The 22,867-nt window shown below is 33.6% G+C and overlaps 1 protein-coding gene across 1 annotated transcript in view; it reads left to right on the top strand.

Annotated features, from left to right (window-relative positions):
- The window catches only part of OSBPL11 (oxysterol binding protein like 11), a 73,376-nt gene that overhangs the window by 19,626 nt on the left and 30,883 nt on the right, over positions 1–22,867 (top strand). The window contains exons 3-7 of the mRNA XM_010959356.3: positions 3,290–3,465; positions 4,338–4,417; positions 5,934–6,110; positions 16,317–16,518; positions 19,973–20,118. Coding sequence (XP_010957658.1) covers positions 3,290–3,465; positions 4,338–4,417; positions 5,934–6,110; positions 16,317–16,518; positions 19,973–20,118 — 781 coding nt within the window. The remainder of the gene's footprint in view (positions 1–3,289; positions 3,466–4,337; positions 4,418–5,933; positions 6,111–16,316; positions 16,519–19,972; positions 20,119–22,867) is intronic.

Here is a 22,867-nt window from a genome sequence, read left to right as displayed (position 1 = left end):
AAGACATACTTACAAGTCAGAATGTTTTTTATTTTTATTTATTTATTTATTTTTATTTTTTTAAACATTTTTTATTGATTTATAATCATTTTACAATGTTGTGTCAAATTCCAGTGTTCAGCACAATTTTTCAGTCATTCATGGACATATACACACTCATTGTCACATTTTTTTCTCTGTGAGTTATCATAACATTTTGTGTATATTTCCCTTTGCTATACAGTGTAATCTTGTTTATCTATTCTACAATTTTGAGATCCCAGTCTATCCCTTCCCACCCTCTACCCCCCTGGTAACCACAAGTCTGTATTCTCCGTCTGTGAGTCTATTTCTGTCCTGTATTTACGCTTTGTTTTTGTTTTTTAGATTCCACATATGAGCGATCTCATATGGTATTTTTCTTTCTCTTTCTGGCTTACTTCACTTAGAATGACATTCTCCAGGAGCATCCATGTTGCTGCAAATGGCATTATGTTGTCGGTTTTTATGGCTGAGTAGTATTCCATTGTATAAATATACCACAGCTTCTTTATCCAGTCACCTGTTGATGGACATTTAGGCTGTTTCCATGTTTTGGCTATTGTAAATAGTGCTGCTATGAACATTGGGGTGCAGGTGTCATCCTGAAGTAGATTTCAGAATGTTTTTTAGATTAAAGTTCCATTTGGTGATACTTCACCTTAAGTTGTAGCCTGTTCTGAAGATTAGTCATTTTCTCAAATTGGCAGTCTTTGTTATTTTGAAATTGCAAAAAAAAAAAAAAAAAACCCAAAACCCGATTATTTAAAATTTTTTTTAACAACTTAGGTGACTTTTCTGCATGTAAAGATAGATGCTGAATCTTAAGCCTTTGTTTCTACATTTCTTTAGCTTCTTGGTTAGGCCAACTTGCTAAAAAATACCATAAACAAGAGTCTAGTACCCTTCTGGGCAAAATAGCTTTAGTAAGTTTCCTTCTATGTGGATTGTCTATCTATCCGCAATTTATACATCTTGTAAAGTATCTCTAGAGATGGGATGAAGGAAGAACATTTGAATTAAGCTATGTATGATAAAAGACAGCCCAAAATGCCTATTATTACCAGTGGGTCCATAGCATCATCTTAGTGTAAGAAAGACAATCAGTTACTGGCTCATTCCATTCTCAGTCGTTCTTCCGTATTACTTTTTGTGTATCTAGGTATATCCCATGTTGTAAATTTGTGGTAATGTTTTTGGGATAAGAAGTACATGCTCACAGCAAACTTGAGATTTCCAAACATACTGTTCTTTAAATTGTCTTTGAATTTACTATTTTTAAGAGATGAGACCAGTCTTTTTCCCTTGACTGTTTGAAATGAATTGTACTTACTGCTTCAAACATAGGAAGAGATTTCTTTCCTTCCTCATTTCCTTCGTTTGTTCCTTTCTTTATTTCTTGTTTGTTCATTTGTTCCTTTAGTTCACAGCTTTATTGAGATATAGTGCCCATTTGAAGTGTACAACTCAATGGTTTTTGGTATATTCAAGAGACAGCTTTCTTGCTAACGGACCCATTCCATTTATTTATGAGGGTTTTTTTTGTGGTAGATTTCATGTCTTAGTCTGTTCAAATTGCTGTAACAAAATGCCAAGAACTGGGTAGCTTATAAACAATAGAAATTTATTTCTCACAGTTCTGGAGGTTGGAAGTCCATGATCATGGTGCCCGCATGGTTGGGTAAGGGCCCTCACAGACTTTGCATTGTAGTCTCATGGCCAAAAAGGGGCCAGGGAGCTTGCTTGGGTCTCTTTTATAAGAGCACTAATCCCATTCATGAGGGTTTTCCACCCTTATGACCTTACCACTTCCCAAAGGCCCCATCTCTTATTATCATTATCTTAGAGATTAGGATTTCCACATATGACTTTTAGGGGTATACATTCAGACCACCCATAGCAGATTACTAAGGATGGGTCATATGTTTTAAAAATACAAGATAATTTCAGTGGCTGTTTTGTGTTAATTAAAATAATCCCTTCAAATCTTAGGGAAAATAATGATAAACAGCCCTTTTGAAAATGGGCAAAATATGAGGAGCAGGTCACTAAGTACAACTACGGATGGCCAATAAACACATGAAAAAATGTTTGACTCCTCTAGTAATTAAAGGAATGAAAGTTTAAAACGCTCAAAAGTATTAAAATTATTTTCATCAAATGTAATCAAAATATGTGAACATAATTTAAAAAATCACAAGCATGCTAAAAGATAAATAATAAAAACAATAGTTTTTTTTGCTTTTCAATCTCCCATTTCAGGCAGGTGCTTTCAATTTCTTTTACTTGCTTCTCATCTTGTTGTTGTTTTTTTTTTTCCCTGAATAAAAAGCTGATTCAAAAAACAAACAAACAAACAAACCCTGCTGATTCTGCTCTCTCCCAGTTAGGTATGGTTGATATGATTGCCACGTTGCTTAAGACAGCATCTTCTAGGAACTTGAACTGGATCAAATTGTCTACCTGGTTCCTTTACAGAACACACTAACATATAGAATGCAAAATTGCTCTAAACACAAACATCAGTGTTTTGAAATAGAAGCTAAAAAATTTTTTTTCTCTAAAGACAAAGCTGTTGTACTATTTAAATTGGAATCTGAATTAATATGTTTCCCAGTCTGGAACCAAATCATATCGTCAAATTCTTTTCCAAAGTGTATCAGTATTTCATCATTTGGTTTCAAGTTCTTTACGTTTCTGCATCTCCAGTTGCAGCTTTTTCATTTTTAAACAGGATCAGTAATCTTTAGTTGTGACCTATTTAATGATACAAAATCTTTCTACCTTAGCATTATTCTCATTGTTTATTTCACTGGTTAAATCTTAAGTCAGATTCATTTCTTACCTAGCGTTTGTTAACCTCAGAGCTTATGTTTTGATTTATCTCCAGGGAATTTTAAATAAAAATATCCCCTGCCTTTTGTCTTTGGGCAACTTACCCTCCCTGTTAATGAATTCTAGAGATAAATCTTCCTCTGAAAAGATACTGTCTGTATCTTTGTTTCGCTTTTGCATTATCTGGTATGCCTCTTGCCCATTAAATACCTCTTTCTCAGCTGAAGGTTTTATATCTTTTTTATTAAACTCGTCCAATTTTTCAATAATATTTACTGCTAGGGAATTCAATCTAGTATTTCAAGTACTTCTTGAAATGCTTTTGAATTTTGTTTTTAATAGCAAAAACTCCAAAGTATGGGATTAAAATTTGGTTTGCTTTAGTTTGACTAGGAGAATTATTTTTAAATTATGACTTTTCTTTTAATCATTATAGGTTTTTTGTTTTAAACAATGAAGCTGGGCTATTGGAATACTTTGTGAATGAACAGTCTAGAAATCAAAAACCCAGAGGTACTTTGCAGCTTGCAGGAGCTGTAATATCACCCAGTGATGAGGACTCTCACACCTTCACTGTAAATGCTGCCAGTGGGGAACAGTATAAACTCAGAGGTATGACTGAGATATGAGAATTAATAGTGTGATTTTCTTCCTCCCTTGAGAAGTTGGTGTACTTCCCTGCTGTCATGTGGGTTTTGGAAGTAAAAACTGCTGTCACTGATGATACAGACATAATATTCTAAACCTTGGAATTGCTTTAAGGATTTATGAAATGTGTTTTAATTAATAACTTTTTTAAAGTGACACAATGAACAAGTCTATTTAAAATTCGTTTCTCTAAGAAATTTGTAGATGAAACCCTGATTACTGAGAAATCTAAAACATGGACTTCTTTAAGTTTTTTTTTATGTCTTCCGTGGCTTTGTATTTTACCTCCTTTCCTGATTTGGTTCATATGCTCTCTTTGTGGTTTTTAGTGACTTAACGTATGTAAGTGGGATTTATTAAAATGTTCATATTCATTAAAATAAAGTATAACTTGTTTAGATAAATTTAATTTGTACAAAAGTATGTGTTTTTTATTCAATTAATATACATAAGGGATAACGATAATCCTAACTAAGCATGCTGCTAGAGATCTGAAAGAATATATTGAGTGCACATCCAGTGCTTAATAGAGGTTAGTTCTTTAAAGAAGAGCATATTTTTATGAGAAAGTTGACATGTCAAGTCTCATATACCCACCTAGCTGGTTGTAATTTATCGTTCTTATGAAATACCCACATCCAGCTACGGTGTTACCTAACAAGGTTGATGCTTTGTTGCCAGAGCCTCTTTCCTACCTCCCTCTGGTCAGGGACATTTACTCTAGGGACAGTAGGACCATTCCCTGATTTTCAATTATCTATTGTTTATACTATAGACAATTAATTGTATTTAAAAAGTAAACAAAAGGTGAATAACTTGTAAATAATTTTTATCAGCCACAGATGCTAAAGAGCGACAACATTGGGTTAGCAGACTTCAGATATGTACACAACACCACACTGAAGCTATTGGCAAGGTATGTAGATTCATATATGATATTAATGCACAAAAATGGGGAAAGATTTTTTAACTTTATTTTTTTGTACTTTTAAATTGAGATACTAATCATATACCATAAAATTTGACCTTTTAAAGTATACAATTTCATGGTCTGTGGTATATTCACAGGATTGTACAACTGTTTTAAGTATCTAATTCCCAAATATTTTCATCACCTCCCAAAAAACCCGTATCCATTAGCAGTCACTCTATTCCCCTCTTCCCAATCCCCTGGCAAACACTAGCCTATTTTCTTTTTCAGTGGATTTGTCTGTCCTGGGCATTTCATATAAATGGAATCATACAACATGTGGTTGTTTTGTCTGGCTTCTTAGAATAAGCATACTGTTTCCAAGTTTCACCCCGTCATTACATGTATTATACTTTTTCCTTCTTAAGGCCAAATAATACTTTATTGTATGGATATACCACATTTTGTTTACCCATTCATCAGTTGATGGACATACAGATTGTTTACATTTGTGGCTATTATGAATAATACTGCTATGAGCATTTGTGTTCAAGTTTTTGTGTGAACACAGGATTTCAGTTCTCTGGGTTATGTTTCTAGGAGTGGAATTACTGGGTTATAAGGTAGTCCTCTGTTTAACTATTTGAGGAACTGCTAAACTGTTTTCCAAAGTGGTCAAACTTTCACGTTCTCACCAGCAATACATGAGGGTTGCAGTTTCTCCATATTCTTGCCAATACTTGTTACTGTCCTTTTTTACAATTATTGTGACCACCCCTAATGAGTGTTAAGTAGAGTTTTATTGTGGTTTTGATTTTGTTTCTCTAATGACTAATAATGTTCAGCATCTTTTCATGTGCTTGTGGATCATTTGTACATCTCCTTTGGAGTGTTTTATTTTTTAAGATAAAAAGGAAGGTCTCAGAACTTGAAATCTGAGGTTAGAAATGTCTAAAAACTAATATATTGGCAGTGTAGTTACAGGATTCCATACTTACTTTTTTTTCTTCCTAGTGTTTTTTCCCCATAACTAAATTTTTAAAAATTGTTGTTTAGGCCTATGGCTTAGTCTCCAGGAAATCCAACATAAAAGCTTTATTCATGCTGCATGATTCTGATCACTGGTAGTGACCAGAAAGTGCTAGTTTGTTCCAAAGATAATTGAATGTTACATTAAAAAGTTTATGTTGAGTATTGCTCAGTATATTTTTTGCTTCAATCATGGTGTTTAAAGATCTGAAATTAGAAATTTCTTGTTTTTCTAATATATGTCTAATGTGAAAAAAAAGTGCTTGACAGCACAAACCTGGGATTAATTTTCTAAATAAATTACCAGCTGGATGTATGAAATACTTCAACTTTAAATGTCTAAAATTTTATCATCTTCAGAAATGTTCTTGTAGTCAATTCTGTAGTTAATTTTATTTTTTAAAACTGTTCATGTGTAAGCCTCCAGTGTATGGTAGGTTGTGAGTTAACCTAAATTTTAAAAAAGGAATGAATTTTTTTGTTTGTCTAATAGAATAATCCTCCTCTGAAATCACGGAGCTTCTCACTTGCGTCTAGTGGTAATTCTCCTATGTCCCAGAGGAGACCAAGCCAAAATGCCATTTCCTTTTTTAATGTTGGACATTCCAAACTACAATCAGTGAGCAAAAGAGCTAACTTACCTCCAGACCATCTTGTGGAAGTCAGAGAAGTAAGTATGAATTGAAATCAAGTTAAAATGCATAAAATAATCTTAACCTGCTTGGTTTTCTCACAGAAGTTTTTTAAAATTTTATTTGTGTCTTCTGGGGCCCTCAATGTTTAAGTCATAAAGATTCCCTGATCCCTAAATTTTGTCAACCAGGTTCTTTGTACACTGTTATTTTTTAAAAGTCTGTATCTTTCATTTCTTAAGTATGAGCACAGACTCCTTTAATGTAAAATTTATGATCAAAAAGGTTATTGTTAAGCCTATTGGGAAGACTGTATAGCCAAATAAGTGACTTTTTAAAAAACTGATACATGTAAATAGAGAATTTTAAGCATACAAAAAAACAGAATACTTAAATCCTTGATGTTGCCTCCTCTCACCATTTTCTTCTTCTCTTTCAAACTGAGTACCAAATTATTCTAGTTAATAAAGGTTGTGGTTGTTAGGTTCTGAATAATCCAGATGTTGTTTACTGAGATAAATTTGGTAGAGTTCATAGCTATTTATGTACTGGGTTGTGAAAATAATATCATAAATCACACCCAAATGATTTAAAGGAGGAGGCTAGTGAGAATGTTCTATCAAGTTATTTTAGGTTGTATTTCTAGATGAAGAAGTCAAGATTTAAAGAAATGAATTAACATGCTTGAGATAAACAAACAATAGCTTTTGACTCACTTTTTAGTCCTGTTATAAATAAGTGATAATTATAAACACCTTCTTCATAAAATGATACATTTTTAGTGTTTATGTTGATGGTATTCAATCTGTAGATAAACATCTGTGTTTGTGTCTTAAGGGAATCAGAGTGCTTCTATATTAATCTAGAGTGAAGGAAAAGGAAACATTAAAAGTGGTTAAAGTAACAAGGGATAGAATAAAGAAAAAGCATCTAGGGGCAGACTTGTGTCATAGTGTATTCCTTAACCCTTAAAAATTAGGCCACCATGAAATTTTTGGAACTCTTTCATCATGGCTAGTAATGGGAGTTTGAAGATCCTTCAGAGATGCTGATTGTGTTCTATTTATTGATCTGGGTGTTGGTCACATGGGTGCGTTTGGTTTATGAAAATCCATCAAGCCTACATACTTGTGATACCTGTACTTTTCTATCTGTAATACTATATGTCAGTATAGTTTAGTGAAAATTTAAAAAGAAGCAAAAAGTATATAGGTGAAATTGTCATGAATTATGGTGCACATTTTCAAGGAAAAGGAACCTTTTTGTATTTAAAATTTTAGCCATCTGTGGAGGCCTCTTCTTGGCTGGGTTTGGATCTTTATGCCTGATATACTGAGACCATTGTCATATCTCTCTTAGCTTTTCTTCTGCTGTGATGACTTTAATCACCTTCTCTTCTCTATCCTGCTCTAATGGTTGTTTTGTATTCTTATACCCAGGGGTAATTTCTTACAATACCTGCACTGTAAAAAAAGTATTCTGTGACTTTAAATATACCTTTTATAACACTGTGATAGCATGTTAATATTTAGCATGTAACTCTGACACTTGTATGTAGAGAGTGTGTGTCCCCAAAGTTTTAACAAGTACCTTTTTCGGAAGGACAGGTATTTGCTTACAGAACTAATTTAATGACCTTCTTGAATTATGGCACCAGCAGTTATCCTAGGATTTGTGTGGTGACCATCGTTTGACAATTTTTTTTGCTAATACCACATGCAAAAAAAAGTTTCAGTTGAGTGTGTCTTTAGTAGGTTGATGTTTTTGCTTTCAAGAATTCAGCAGTTCAAACTTTAAAATTAATGACTCTATTAGGAACATTTCTGTATACCAATGGAATAAATTCTGTTTCTGAGAATTTATACCATTTGGAGTCATACCATTTTTTGTCCTCTAGACAGATATTAAATACCTCTGGAACTACTTTTTCATTTAAAAGTTAGTTTATTGCCAATTATTTAAAATCATCATAATCTGGTCTCTAGAGGCATGTTGTTTCCTAGCCTTGCTTTTGAAGCCATGCATTTAAGAATCTTGTTTCAGCTTTGTGGCTTAGATGTATTTCATTGTGGAAGCTTTAAATGCTTTATGAAAGCAGGGGCCCTAGAAAAGTTTCTGAGCCTTTTCTAAGTAGTTTTTATCCAAGGCAGTGACTGAAAAGATTTGTGTTAAGGTAAAACCAAAGCTAATGATTTTCACAAGTTGAGAAAACTTTTTAAAACCTTCTTATTCTGAACTAATTTTAAATTTACAGAAAAGTTGCCAAAGTAGTACAGAGTTTCCATATATCCCTCACCCAACATTGAATAATGTTACCATCTTTCATAATATAGTATGATTACCAAAACCAGGAAATTTTATAAGTACAATACTTGTAACTCTAGTCCTTATTCAACTTGTTGTAGTTTTTCCATGAACATTCTTTTTCTGTTTTAAGATCCTATCCAGGATCCCACATTGCATTTAGTTGTTATTACTACTTAGTCTCCTCCCATCTGTAATTGTTCTCCAGTCTAATTTTTTATGATCTTGATACCTATGAATGTCCAATTATTTTTGTTTAATGTTCCGAAATTTTCATTTGTGTGATATTTTCTTATTATTTGATTGAGACTATACATTTTTTGGGGAAAAAAAAAACTCCAGAAAATATTATCCTTAGTACCTCATGTCAAGGAGTTCATGATGTCTTACTACCAGTGATATTGGCCTTGATCACTTGGTTAAGGTAGCTTCTACTGGATTTCTCCACTGTAAAGTTGCTGTCTTTCTGTAGTTAATAAATGGCTTAAGGAGGTACTTTGAGATTATGGAGATCCTTTTTCTCTACAAAGAAATTCAGAGAACTTTTGATACCAAGCTGACCTGTGTTTCCAGGGAGGAGTTCTCAAGCTTTTTGGTCTTGGGATCCCATTCATTCTTAAAAATTATTGAGGACCTCAGAGAGCTTTTGTTTTACGTGAGTTATATTTATCAATATTTACCTTATTAGAAATTAAAGCAGTTATTCTAAAAATATTTGTTTTGAAAGTTTTATTTTAAAGTTATTTTATTAAAATAAAAATGAATAAATCCATACATGTTAACATAAATGACATATTTTATATCAAGCAACTATTTTTTTGCCAAAATAAACAAAATAATTGCACTCAATTTATTGCAATATGTAGTTTTGGTTGAAATACATGAAAAAAGATTTGACCTCACACAGATAATGTGGTTAGAAGAAAGAGGACTATTTTAATAGCCGTTTTTAAAATCGAGGCATAGTTAATTTACAGTGTTATGTTTCAGGTGTACAGCAAAGTGATGCAGTCATATATATATATATATAATCTTTTTGAGATTCTTTTCCATTATAGGTTATTACAAGATATTGAATATAGTTCCTTGTGCTATACAGTAGGTCCTTATTGTTTGTCTGTTTTATATATAGTAGTGTATATATGTTAACCCCAGACTCCTAATTTATCCCTCTCCTTTCCTCTTCAGTAATCGTAAGTTTGTTTTCTATGAGTCTATTTCTGTTTTGTAAATAAGTTCATTTGTATCAGTTTTTTAGTTTCCACATATAAGTGATATCATATGATATTTGTCTGTCTTTCTCTGTCTGACTTACTTAGTGTGATAATCTCGAGGTCCATCCATGTTGCTGAAAATGGCATTATCCTGTTCTTTTTTATGGCTAAGTAATAATCCATTGTGTATATATATATGTGTTCGTATTATATATTTGTGTATTTTATATATATGTGGTGTGTGTATATATATATATCTGCCACATCTTTATTTACTCATCTGTCAGTAGACATTTAGGTTGCTTCCATGTCTTGGCTGTTGTAAATAGTGCTGCTGTGAACATTGAGGTGCACGTATCTTTTTGAATTAGAGTTTTCTCAGGAGTGGGATTGCAGGATCATATAGTGACTCTATTTTTAGTATTTTAAGGAACCTCCATATTGTTCTCCATAGTGGCTGAACAAATTTCCATTTCTATCGACAGTGTAGGGGGGTTTCTTTTTCTCCACACTCTCTCCAGCATTTATTATTTGTAGATTTTTTGATGATGGCCATTCTGACTGGTGTAGGGTGATACCTCATTGTAGTTTTGATTTGCATTTCTCTAATAAGTAGCGATATTGAGCTTCTTTCCATGTGCCTGTTGGCCATCTTTATGTCTTCATGGGAGAAATGTCTAATTAGGTCTTTGCCCATTTTTTGATTGGGTTGTTTGTTCTTTTGATATTGAGCTGTATAAGCTGTTTGCATATTTTGGAAATTAATCCCTTGTCAGTTGCATAGTTTGCAAATATTTTCTTGCCTTCTGTAGGTTGTCTTTTCGTTTTGTTTATGGTTTCCTCTACTGTGCAAAAGCTTTTAAGTTTAATTGGGTTCCATATATTTATTTTTGTTTTTATTTAACTCTAGGAGATGGATGCAAAAAAAATATTGCTGCGGTTTATGTCAAAGAGTGTCCTGCTTATGTTTTCCTCTAGGAATTTTATAGTATCTGGTCTTACATTTAGGTCTTCAATCTATTTTGAGCTTATTTTTGTACATGATGTTAGAGAATATTCTAATTTCATTCTTTTACATGTAGCTGCTCAATTTTCCCAGTTTAATAGCCTTTTAAGATAATTGTGACTGTTCTTCGATACGTCACTAAAACTTGACAGTGGCAGCTTCTTAAGTGTTAGACACAGTGTGGAATCTAATATATACCAATAAACTTTCATATTCTGTTACATAAAAATCCATTGGTTCATCTTATACTTTGAATGGATCTTTAACGTATGCATGATTTTCTAACACTATGCGTTAGTCATTTCGAAAATAATTAGTTCAGAGTTGTGAGGGCTTGTAGATGTTGATATGCAATATCAAAAATTCATATTCATCCATATCTTGTAGTAACTGATAATGAAAAGAGTATGAAAAGGAATATATGTATGTATGAATGAAACATTATGCTGTACACCAGAAATTGACACAACACTGTAAACTAACTACACTTCAATAAAAAAAAAAAGGCACATTCATTAACATCCCCACCAACCCATCAGAAAAGGCTTTCAGTATTGGGAAACTGACAAGTTTATAGTGAGAGATAGAGGTTTTCCAACATTCTAATTTCATTTTAAAGCTCAGATTTTATAACTGGCAACAAATACTATCGGTTGTTTTCTTGAAGTGACAGGCCATTTTGTTTAATTTTGAGAAAATGTGTACGAACTACCCCATTCCTGAAGAGCCATAGTTTCTAACGGTAATTCTGTCAAGGGGAAACCCTCCTGTGCTTCTCCTCTATTCTACTACAACATCCTATGCTTCTGTACTCTGGTCACCAAATGTGTGGGGGTTTCTGTTTATCTGAGGTAGTGTCAGATTCCACAAAGCTGCCCACACTTCATATGCTATTTGCAAGTCCAGGTTGTCATCTGTGCTTCTGACCAACCAGCTATAAATGGGAGGTTTCCATTACCCCTTCTTCAGGTTGAGACATTTGCTAGGACAACTCACAGAACTTGGGAAAACAGTATTTACTGCAATACCTGTGTGTTGTAAAGGACTATAATTCAGGAACAGCTAGAGGAGAAGATGCACAGGACAAGATTTGGGGGAAAGAATGCAGAGCTTCCATGTCGTTTTTGTTTGCACACCCTCCCAGCACCTCCACGTGTTCGCCAATCAGAAGCTCTCTGAACTTTTCCTATGGTTTTTTGTGGAGGCTTCATTACTTAGGCGTGGCTGACTAAATCATTGGCTATTGGTGATTAATTTAACCTCCAGTTCCTCTCTCCTTCCTAGAGGTTGGTGGGTGGGGCTGAAAGTTCTAATCCTTTAATCTACAGGGTCGGTACCCTTGGCAGTAAGCCCTTATCTAGGGACTCTGCAAAAATCACTTCTTTCACATAAACTGTACTGTGGTTGAAAGGGGTTTGTTAAGAATAACAAAGAACATATTTCAACTTTATGCCCTGAAGCTATTACAAGAAACCAAATGTCATAACAAAAGACCCCCCTAGCTCTGATCACTTAGGAAATTACAAAGGTTTTAAGAGCTGTGTGCCAGGAAGAGGTGGGAGGCAGAGACAAAATACGTACATACACACACACACACACACACACACACACACACACACGCGTGCACATATATATTCATATACATATATATATATATCCTTTCCTGTCAGAATGGTGATCTGTGAAAAACACAGCTAGTTCAACTTGCAGCTCAGTGATACAAGTGCTTTTCCTTGGGCAACCACTGTACTTTGGTATGCAACAGAAGTACATTTTTTCTGGTGTGCAGCAGAAGTGTACTTCTCATTTTTCACATAGGCTATTTAAAAAACATATACTCAGAAGTAAAGATATAGTAAAATGAATGATTTTTACTGATTTTTCAAGGACATTTTTAAGTAGAACTGGCTCCACCCCCTGCCCCCACCACCCCAGATCTATCCATGCATGGCAATGATGACACTGCCTTGATTCTAAGATGCCAGCGGCTTTACCCACCATTGCTTTTGAACCATCAAGGCAAATGCCACCACAGTGAAATAATTTTTTATTCATAGGCAAATAATTTCCTAGAATTATTGTAAGAATAGTTTTGACTCCATAGGTTCCCACAAGGATCTGCAGAGCACTGTTTGAGAATTGCTCTTCTAGAGTGATTCAGCTCTAGGTTCTAGAGTGATCCAGTTCTAGGAAGCTGTAATGTAACGATATAATTCAAAGTGAGTTTGAAAGAAATATTTTAATCAAAGTCTATAAATAAGTCCAGTAGTAGAAGAAATAACAGTTGGCAAAAGCACCTGACTGTTGAGAATAGAGTCATACTGTACTTGAATGTGGATTTATTACTAAAGTGTTAAAGTGATCTGCTTTAGTATTTACTGTTTATAATTAGTACAGTTTATCAAATTACTCTGTTAATCACTTCATGCTGGTACTTTGCTTGCCCTGGGAGGAGCTAACATGACCAGTCTAGTAAAGGGAGACAGACAGTTAAAATACAGGTGATAAAATCATGTTTCCAATCTGGTTTTCATACAGCCTAGATGCCACTTAAGCAATGCACGCTCTCACCATATTTACCATGTTTAGCTCCAAAACACAGATTAAGCAAGTTTTCAGCTTTCCTGGCATTTTTTTTTTTTTTTTGAGGAACTGATTTTTATAATGTTAGGAATAATCACTAAAACAGCTTCACAAATCAGTTCTATTTCGTTGTCAATATATGAACAACTCTTTTGTTTGCTTTGCAAAGAACCATAACCAGCCAGAAAGAGAAAGAAAAATGCCATATGATATCACTCATCTGTGAAATCAAAAAAAAAAGGACACAAATGAACTACTGATAACTTAGAAGATTGATTTCTTGAATATGTGTAAGCACATTTGACTGACGTTTATGATTGGATTACTGCATTCTCTTGATTCTTACTTTGTAGTTGGCTTTATTCCTTTGATAACTATGTAAGTTTAAAAAGCTAAAGCTCTAAACTGTTCTTAGAAACAATGAACAGTACATACATGTAAATTAAAAAATATGTGCGGAATATTGTATATATGTATTTACATGCAATATATTATATATATGCAGTCAAATTGTGTCAATTACCTAATAAAACAAAACTGAAAAAAAAAGAACCATAACCAAATTTTAACATTGTGCTATAATTAAAAAGCTTTTTGTTCTAACCAAGAATATCACTTTCTTAGGCCTCTTCACTTCTAACATCAGCATTAGCAGGTGGTTTTTTGGGGCCATTTACACAAAGAAACACTTTTTTTTTCCTCTTAAGTATTATATTGTGATAGCTGATTATGTTGTCAGTGTCCTATTTATGATTTTTTCCTTTATTAAACTTTTATTGCTTTATAACATAATATTAAAAAGTATACATATCATAGGTGTACATCTTTTTTCCCCTTCTGTGCTCTCTGAATAGTGTAGTCTAGTGAGCAAGTGTTTTTAATTTAAAAGTTCAATTTTTCAACTGTTTTTTCTTATGATGAGAATTAGAAGTTGTACTCTCCAAGTTCAAGAAAGAAAGTGAAGAACAAACTCTGTTTGGCTCTAGATTGAAGCTCTTAGAACGTAACACAGAGCCTAACCAGCTCAAGTCAGTCGTTAACAACCCTGCCTCAGTGTACTTACTGCTGATTATTAGACAAGCCCTAAAGGCCATACTTCCTCCACTCTGTTACTTCTGTTTGTAAAGTCAGCACATCCTTGAACGTTCCATAACCACCTCCTGGATTAAAAAATTAAATATTTCCAGCACCCTAGAAGACCCTCTCATGCCTCTCCGTCACTACACTCTCCTCGCTATCCTGACTTCTAATACCATGTATTTATTTTGTCTACTTTTGAAATTTCTAAAACTGGAATCAAATAGTATGTGCTCCTTTAGGTATGGCTTCTTTTTAGTCAACATATGTTGTAGATTTACTTGTGATATTGAATGTAGCAGTTCCTTTGTTGCTTCACAGTATTTATTATATGGACATACCTTAATATTTTTTATTCATTCCAGGGTTGGTAGACATTTGAGTTTATGAACATATATACATATCTGTTGGCTATGTATCTAAGAATATAATTGTTGGGTCATGGATTATGTTTATTTAGCTCTATATATTTAACTCTAGTAGATATTGCCAAACTGTTTTCCAAAGTAGTTGTACTTATTCATAATTTTAGATTATTGGGAGTTAGTCCTGACATTTATATACAAAAACATTTACATATACACAAACAGTCCCCAACTTACAATGGTTTGACTTATGATATTTTGACTTTACAGTGGTGCAAAAGTGATACACATTCAGTAGAAACTGTCCTTTGAATTTTAAATTTTGATCTTTTCCTGGGTTAGTGATATGTAGTACAGTACTTTCTCCTGATGCTGGCAGCAAGCCCCAGCTCTCAGTCAGCCACGTGATCATGAGGGTAAACGGCTAGCACCTTTACAACCATCCTGTATCTGTATAACCATTCTGTTTTTCACTTTCAGTGCAGTAGAAAAAATAACATGAAATATTGAGTACCGTATTATAAAACAGGCTTTGTGTTAGATGATTTTGTGCAGCTGTAGGCTAATGTAAAAGTTCTGAGCACACTTAATGTAGACTAGGCAGAGCTATGATGTACAGTATGTTAAGTGTATTAAATGTATTTTTGACTTCTGATATTTTCAACTTGTGATATTTTTAACTTATGATGGATTTATCAGGGTGTAACACCATTGTAAATGGAGGAAGATTTGTGTAGATACCTTTATACCGACACTTTTCATTTAACCACTCTTGTAGTGTTTGATCCAGTACCACGATGTATTTTTCAGGGGCTGTTTCATATATGACACACTTGGTTTGCTTGATAGGATCATTTTGCATCTCTTTTTTCACTAGCCCTCGGATGAACTGTATGAAAATTTGTCTGGAGCAGAGCCTTTGAAAGCTAAAAATGTCTCTCCACTAAAGAGTCTATGTGAATTAAAATAATGTTCAAAGGATAGGCAATCTGAGATGAGAACCTTCTGCTCACAATTGAAAGTAATTAAGCACGATAAATTCAGTTTTCATTTTAAAAAATTGATTGCTCCTCATCATTGTTATTCCATTGACTCTATTACAGATAAACCTCCTAATCAAAAAGCGTATTGAACTCTTTTAACCTGAAAAGCTTACATCCAGTATTTGCTCCAAAATCAACCTAACGGAACCAGAAAGATTAGCAAACAGAAGCATGTAGACTATCTTGTCCTCACTGTAGGTTCAAATTGGGCCTGTCCAGAGATGCTGTGTAAAAATGGTTGAGAGCCCAGACTGGGAATTAATTTTACTTTGGAGTGAAATATTTAATGCTACTGTTAAAGGTGATCTGGAATGTTCTTTCTGATGACTTGTATAAATTTATACTGTTAATAAAATGTGGCAAGTCTTGATCTTCGTTGCTGCCAAAGAAAAAGCACATCTGCTAAAGATTACCATCTTTTGCTCAATTGAGAAGCATTTAATAATAATTTAATTTAATAATGCTTCTCAATTGAGAATAGCCAAACTTAAAATAGATTTCTAAGCCTAATATGTCCTAAAAATGGCAACTATGTATGTATACTTGTTATACAGAATATGGTAATTAAAATGGCAATTGTATGTATACATGTATATATGTATATATGGCAAGAAATTATGAGTGGGACACACAGAACTGTTGTTTTCCTTAGATGATGTCTCATGCTGAAGGACAACAAAGAGACTTAATTAGACGAATTGAATGCCTTCCTGCTTCTGGCCACCTTAGTTCCTTGGACCAGGATCTCTTAATGCTCAAGGCTACTTCCATGGCAACTATGAACTGCTTAAATGACTGCTTTCATATTCTCCAGTTGCAGCATGCATCACATCAAAAAGGCTCATTGCCTTCAGGTAAGTTATTGCTTAAAGGTAAGACTTAGCACTGCAGGCCAATGGAAAGGGCTAACTGCATTCTTTGTAATTCTACTCCAGAAAATCTTAATTAGAACAAAACAAAGCAAATAGAAAACCAGCAAGCCTCTTGGTTTTTAATTATCGCACTAATGTTGTATAAAGTCTTTTTTATTATGTCCATTTTCAAATGTAAAATGATTTTTAGTCTTATATAATTTAAATATCCCTTTAGAAACCTCAGACTCACCATGTCAGAAAATGAACTCAAAACTCACATCTTCTATATTTTTATTAAAGTTGATGGCATCACTATTTCTCCATCTATCAAAGTAGAAATGTTAGAATCATTCCTTGAGTTTTGGCTTAGTCCACTAATCATTATTTCCGGATTGAGAAATATATATTAAAGTCTGTCAGTCACCTTTCAGTTTGAAAAATAAGACATGCATCTAGTATTTGAGAACACTTAATTTGTTGAACTTAATTTACTGAGGCAAAGAATGTTATTGCATGGGGTAACAAAAGATGAGTTTTCCAATTAAATAAGATGAATAAACTCATCATTTTTAAAATTGAGATGTAATAAACATATAACATTGTGTAAGTTTAAGGTATACAATGTGTTGATTTGATACATTTATATATTGTGATATGATTACCACCAAAATGTTAGCTGATACCTCCGTCATATCACATAACTGTCATATTTTTTGTAGTGAGAGCATTTAGGATCTAGTCTCTTAGCAACTTTGGAATATTTAATACATTATTGGTGACTGTATTCACTATGTTGTACATTTGATCTCTGGGACTTATTCATCTTCTGGTTGCAAGTTTGTACCCTTTAACAACATCTCTCCAAACCCCTCAACCGCATCACATTGTATTAATAGTAGTGACCCAGTATTTCCCAGCATTCTTTGTTCTCTTATCCAGCTAACTCCCCTTGCTTGTTTTTTTTTCCCCCCTTACTTGTGAAAGAAAGATATTTTAGAAAGAAATTGAGACTTTGCTCAGGAAAAAGTTAACTACAGTCAGATCTTGATATGGATATGGTATGAATCCCATCCTGTGTGGGCCTAAATTCAGTATTTCAAGCTAACAGTAACAAGCTAATGGTAATTGTAGATATAGGTCAGGGCAGTATTACAGAGGCCAGTAAGTTATTTGTGTTGCTTTTAAGGAACTCATAGTCAGCTTGGGTAAGAAACATGTAAATAGTTAAATATAATTAATATGTAAAGTATCATTTACATGGGAACAAAGTACTGTGGGAGAATATATGAATGGACTAATACTTCTGATAGGAAAGTATGGGAAGGACACAGAAAAGCTAGGAAAACCAGTTAGCTTAGGGGTGGGAGGCAGGGGAAAGGGCATTCCAGAGAGATGGAAGAGCCTAAATTGTGAGTTGTGAACATGGACTGGTGCCTCAGAGAAATTGTAAGTAGTCCAATATACATTTCTCCTATTTTAAAGCAACATACTCATAAAAAATTTAGAAATTACCATTCAATTGAAAAAAATTGTACATTATCCTACCAAACAGAAATTGCCCCTATTAATATATTAGTACATGCCCAACCAGGCTTTTCTTTTTTTCTTAGTTTTTATTTTACCTCACTGTTGTTTGAAAATCTATGTTTGTAAATAGGTAAGCAACAGGACATATTGTATAGCACAGGGAATTATAGCCATTATCTTATAATAACTTTTAGTGTAGTATGATCTATAAAAATCCTGAATCACTATGCTGTACTCCTGAAACTAATATAATATTGTAAATCAAATATACTTCAATTCAAAAAATTATTTGATTTATTCAATACTGTGTAATTTTTTAATTTCTTAGAATTTCATTGTTGTAGTTTTATAGCCATATTTTTAAATGATTGCTTCATGATTAATGAAGTATGCACAATATAAATTTGTATTTTTTAAATTAAAATGAAACACATTGTAAACTTTACAGAATTGTTTAAAGTAAAAGATGTTCTCTCTTATCACTGTCTTTTAGAGCACAGACTTGTGAGTATTTGAGGGAATTAATTCAGTAATATTGCTATTTCTCGCAAATTGCCATGTTTTCCAAATTAGGTCTGTAGAAATTTATTCTTAAGTCACTTGAGAATGAAAATATAATTATGAAAAAACTGAATTACCTTCCCACTCAAATTTTGAGATGATCGGAGAAGTGAAATTTAAATAAAAACTAGTGTTTAGTCCCATGAGGTCTTAATGTGTGTTATACAGAGACACAGTAGTAATTATTGCTTTAGAGGGATCCCAAGACCAAATGATTGGTATGATAAAGAATTTTGATATGGTTTCCTGTCAGTTGAGTGACCTCCTAAAACACATCTTTTAAAGTTTGGTGTTTGTGTCCATTTTAAATGCATTTTAAATGTTAAAAATAAACATTTCAAGGTAGGTGCAAAGTGGTTTCATTTCTTTGGAATTTTGCAACAGGTTCCGTTCATTTATCTAGGGCATTACCATGACTGTGTATCCCCCCAGTGCCAAGTGAAACTTAACTAAGTAGCAAGGCAAACTGCCTGGTAGCCTGATAAGTACTTTGTAATTTATTTCTCTACTGAAGTCTGGGATTTTATTATAGACTAAGTAAATTCCATACGCCTTTTAATTTCTGCTGTAGTAGTCTGAGCATCCCTTAATGTAGCATTCTATATTCAAGCTTCTCTGCAACCTAGATCAGCCTCTGAAATCAAATGGAACACTTTCCATTATTGATTAGGCATAGAATCCACTTTGTTAAACTAGTTTGAGGGTAATAAGAGACATTGAGTCATTAACTGAGAAGATGACAGGTCTCTAAATGAGACCACGGTCTTTTACTAGGTCAGCTATTATTTATTCAGTAGAAGAGCCTTTGAGTTTAAAAGTATATGGAGCTTTTTCATATGACTGGAAAAAAAAATGGACATGCATTTGCAATTCTTAAATTAGATCAAGAAAATTATCTTGATTGGTTAGAAAGCTGCTACTGAGAAAAAGTTCAATCCCAAACTGAAGCAAATTTTACTGTTTCACAATCACAGCCTCCTCCTGTAATTGTGACTCTCTTCAGCCTAATGGTATACTTTTTATCTCTTGAGGGACATGGTTCATGCAGGAAAGACAGCAAATCAACTATTAGGCTGGGAATATACTTTCTGAGTCACAGATTTGCCCAAGAAGTGAGTTCAGTACTGTTCAGGGTTGATTCATTTAAATGGTATCTGATTTCAAGTTACAAGTTACTCTGTAGTAAAATACCCAATCATGATGCTTATGCTAATGAGATACAAGTCACTGTCTTGCAGAGTCTCTTAACAGGCTGAATTGCTTTTAGTCTTATAGGCTCAAGGAAAATTGTTAAATAAAATCCACATCTGCTGAACTTTCCAGATTATGAGCAAGTTTCAGCGAAAGTTTTCTCTTACTTCATCAGGAACGACAATCGAGTGGTTAGAACCAAAGATACCTTTATCAAACCACTATAAAAATGGAGCTGACCAGCCCTTTGCAACTGAGCAGAGTAAGCCAGTGGCAGTCCCAGAGGAGCAGTGTGTTGCAGAATCTGGACTATTAGCAAGGGTAAGGTAATGTGAAAATAAGGGTTTGGTGTAAAAATTAGTAATCATTGAAAAGTATCAGTTCTCTTTTCATTGTCAGGACATGCAAGTCCATTTAACAAGAGCAGACTCTAGACGTTGTTCTACCTTAAAATGCATTGGCTTTGGAAGGGGTCTGCTGTATAAAATTTGTACATGTTCTGTCTTCCAGGTTAAATTATGTGCCCTTTTTAGTTTTGGTTTACCCTTGCTTGATATAAAAGTATTTAAAAATTGAAATTTACATGTTTTTCTTTTTTTGGAAAATAGCTTTTCTAATAGAAGATTATGTACATGATATTTATCTCTTACATTTCTTTATTTAACATTATTTACTAGGTGTTTCATATTAAATTTACAAGTTTAAGAGTTTACTATTAGTTTTTCTGATAGTAAGCACTTTACCAAACCAATTTTTAAAAATTTATTCTACTTAAATGGCACACAGTTTAGGGTTTAATATTTTTAAAGTATTATTCATTCCACATTTCTCAGAAGCTGAAGAGTGTTTTCTTCTATTCATAGTTTCACCGCTGTAACAAATCATACTGGGTTTTTTTTTGCCTTTTGAGTTCACATCTGTTACTTTTATGGTTATCATAATTACATAGATAGTTTTGTTTTAAGCTCTTTTCATTTGATACTTTCAAGGCCTATATAATTAAAGTTTTAAAAGCTTGAAGTAGGCTATTGAATGTCTAGGGTTTTTGTTATTTTTTGTCCTTATAAATAATTCTGTATCATCTTGTCTGGTTTTTTTTTTCCTCCCCTTATTTCTTTAGGTTATATTCCCAAGTAGAATTACTGTGTCAAGAGTAATGCATAGTTTATGGTTGTTTATATATTTGCAAATTAGTTCTTTAAAGAAACATATGACATAGGGACTTCCAAACTGGCAGGGGTTTGACTCAATGAGGCAGGCAATGGCAGCAGGGTGGGCAGGGGAAAGAAAGAAGAAGTATGAAATCCTTATTGTCTATAGCTTTATGACTAATTCATTTGTGGAGTCAAGCAGTTAGTAAATATTTATTAAGCTGTCTAGTATTTGACAAGTCCAGTGTTAAGAATTAGAGGGCATACAAAAATAGAAGACAGTTCTTTCACTGAAGAGACTAAAAATCTATTTAGAGTCACAGCACATATACACCAAAACAATGAGATGATAATATGAAGCTGTATTTATTTTTTCATCTTAATTGCTATTGTTTAGGCTCTTGGGTTATGGGCATTCAGGGAGAGAAGAGAGATACATTGAGCAGAGAGGATGAGGAAAGCTTGAGAGAGAAAGTGGAATTGAAATTGGGCTTTGAAAGGAGATAAGATTTGAAGAGAAGAATAGTAGTAAGGGACTCTCAAGATGGAGGAGTAACATGAGCAGAGATACTAAGGCATGTATACTTACTTACTTTGGAGAAGGCTTGCCTAATGATTTTGAACTCAGGTCCTGTCATTTACTAACGTGAATCAATTGATTAACCACTCTTAGCTTCCTCATCTGTAAGAGAAGGGTAACAGTACCTTTTAAGATTGTTATGAAGATAAAATAAATTCAGCAGAGCTCCTGGTTTATGGCAAATGATCCCAGGGTTGTTGGATTTTACAAATCCAGATGACCATTTACACTGTGAAATAATAATCTCTGGAGCACTGCTCCACAGAATACAGTGTAAATTGTGTCCCTGAGGAAGATAAAACTCATATAGAAAAATTTAGTCTTACTGTGATAGGTAATGAGGTCTTGAGCTTGGAGAGGGATGTGATATATTTAAAAAGATCAGTATCTGGTACAACTTGGAATTAAAGTGTGTATAGAAGGCTGTGGAAGTAGCAATAAAGACAAATGAATAAATACTGTACATTTCAAGTGAAAAATCAGTTGAACTTGGTGATTGACTTGATACAGGGTTGGATCAAAGATAACTCCAAGTTTTTGAGCCTAAATGATTAAAATTGTGGTGCCATTCACAAAGCTAGCAAAATTAGGAAGAAGGAGCTTTTGTTTGTTTGTTTGTTTTGAGGGGGAAGGTAATCAGGTTTTTTTTTTATTTAATGGAGGTACTGGGGATTGAACCCAGGACCTTGTGCAGGCTAAGCATGTGCTGTACCACTGAGCTATACCCTCCCCCCAGAAAGAGCTTTTTGAGAGAAAAGATTTAGTATGATTTATGAACATGTTGAATTTTATGTGAAGAGGATATATGATTGTTAATGTATATGAAAAGCAATTGGAAATGATGAAACCAAAGCTTTGGTGCAAGAGAAAATTTGCAAGTAAAAAATTATAAACTGTCGGTCATATACTATAACATTTTCATTTTTCTGAATGAGAGTATAAAGCATGTTGGAAATCAGGATAGAGGCATATGTTAGAGATGGGGCACAGAGGTGGGAAGGAGAGGACTGGTGAATTACCAAATCTTTTGAAATGGTGAGTAGACCAATATATCACCTAGTGCAAGTACAAGAAAAATAAGTGCATAGATTTTTTTTTCAGTTACTAAAGACATTATACTCCACTCAAGCATACCAGAAAAGACCTGAATTGTTTTTGAAAAGTTCACATATGCTTTCTTTGGAATACGAATTTTAATGCAAACTGGAAATGTTTATTACAATAGTGGAGATTTCACTGTCAGATGATAGAGGAGGTAAACCCCAATGAGGTTAGAATGAAGCCCACAATTCCTTAGTGCCCAAGTCAGGGATTAGGAGGACAAAAAATGGAGTTAGTA

This window comes from Camelus bactrianus, chromosome 1 (assembly GCF_048773025.1).
Source record: "Camelus bactrianus isolate YW-2024 breed Bactrian camel chromosome 1, ASM4877302v1, whole genome shotgun sequence".
NCBI classification, from domain to species: domain Eukaryota; kingdom Metazoa; phylum Chordata; class Mammalia; order Artiodactyla; family Camelidae; genus Camelus; species Camelus bactrianus.
Note: the sequence above shows the minus strand (reverse complement) of the source record. Positions and strands in the feature narration are given on the sequence as shown.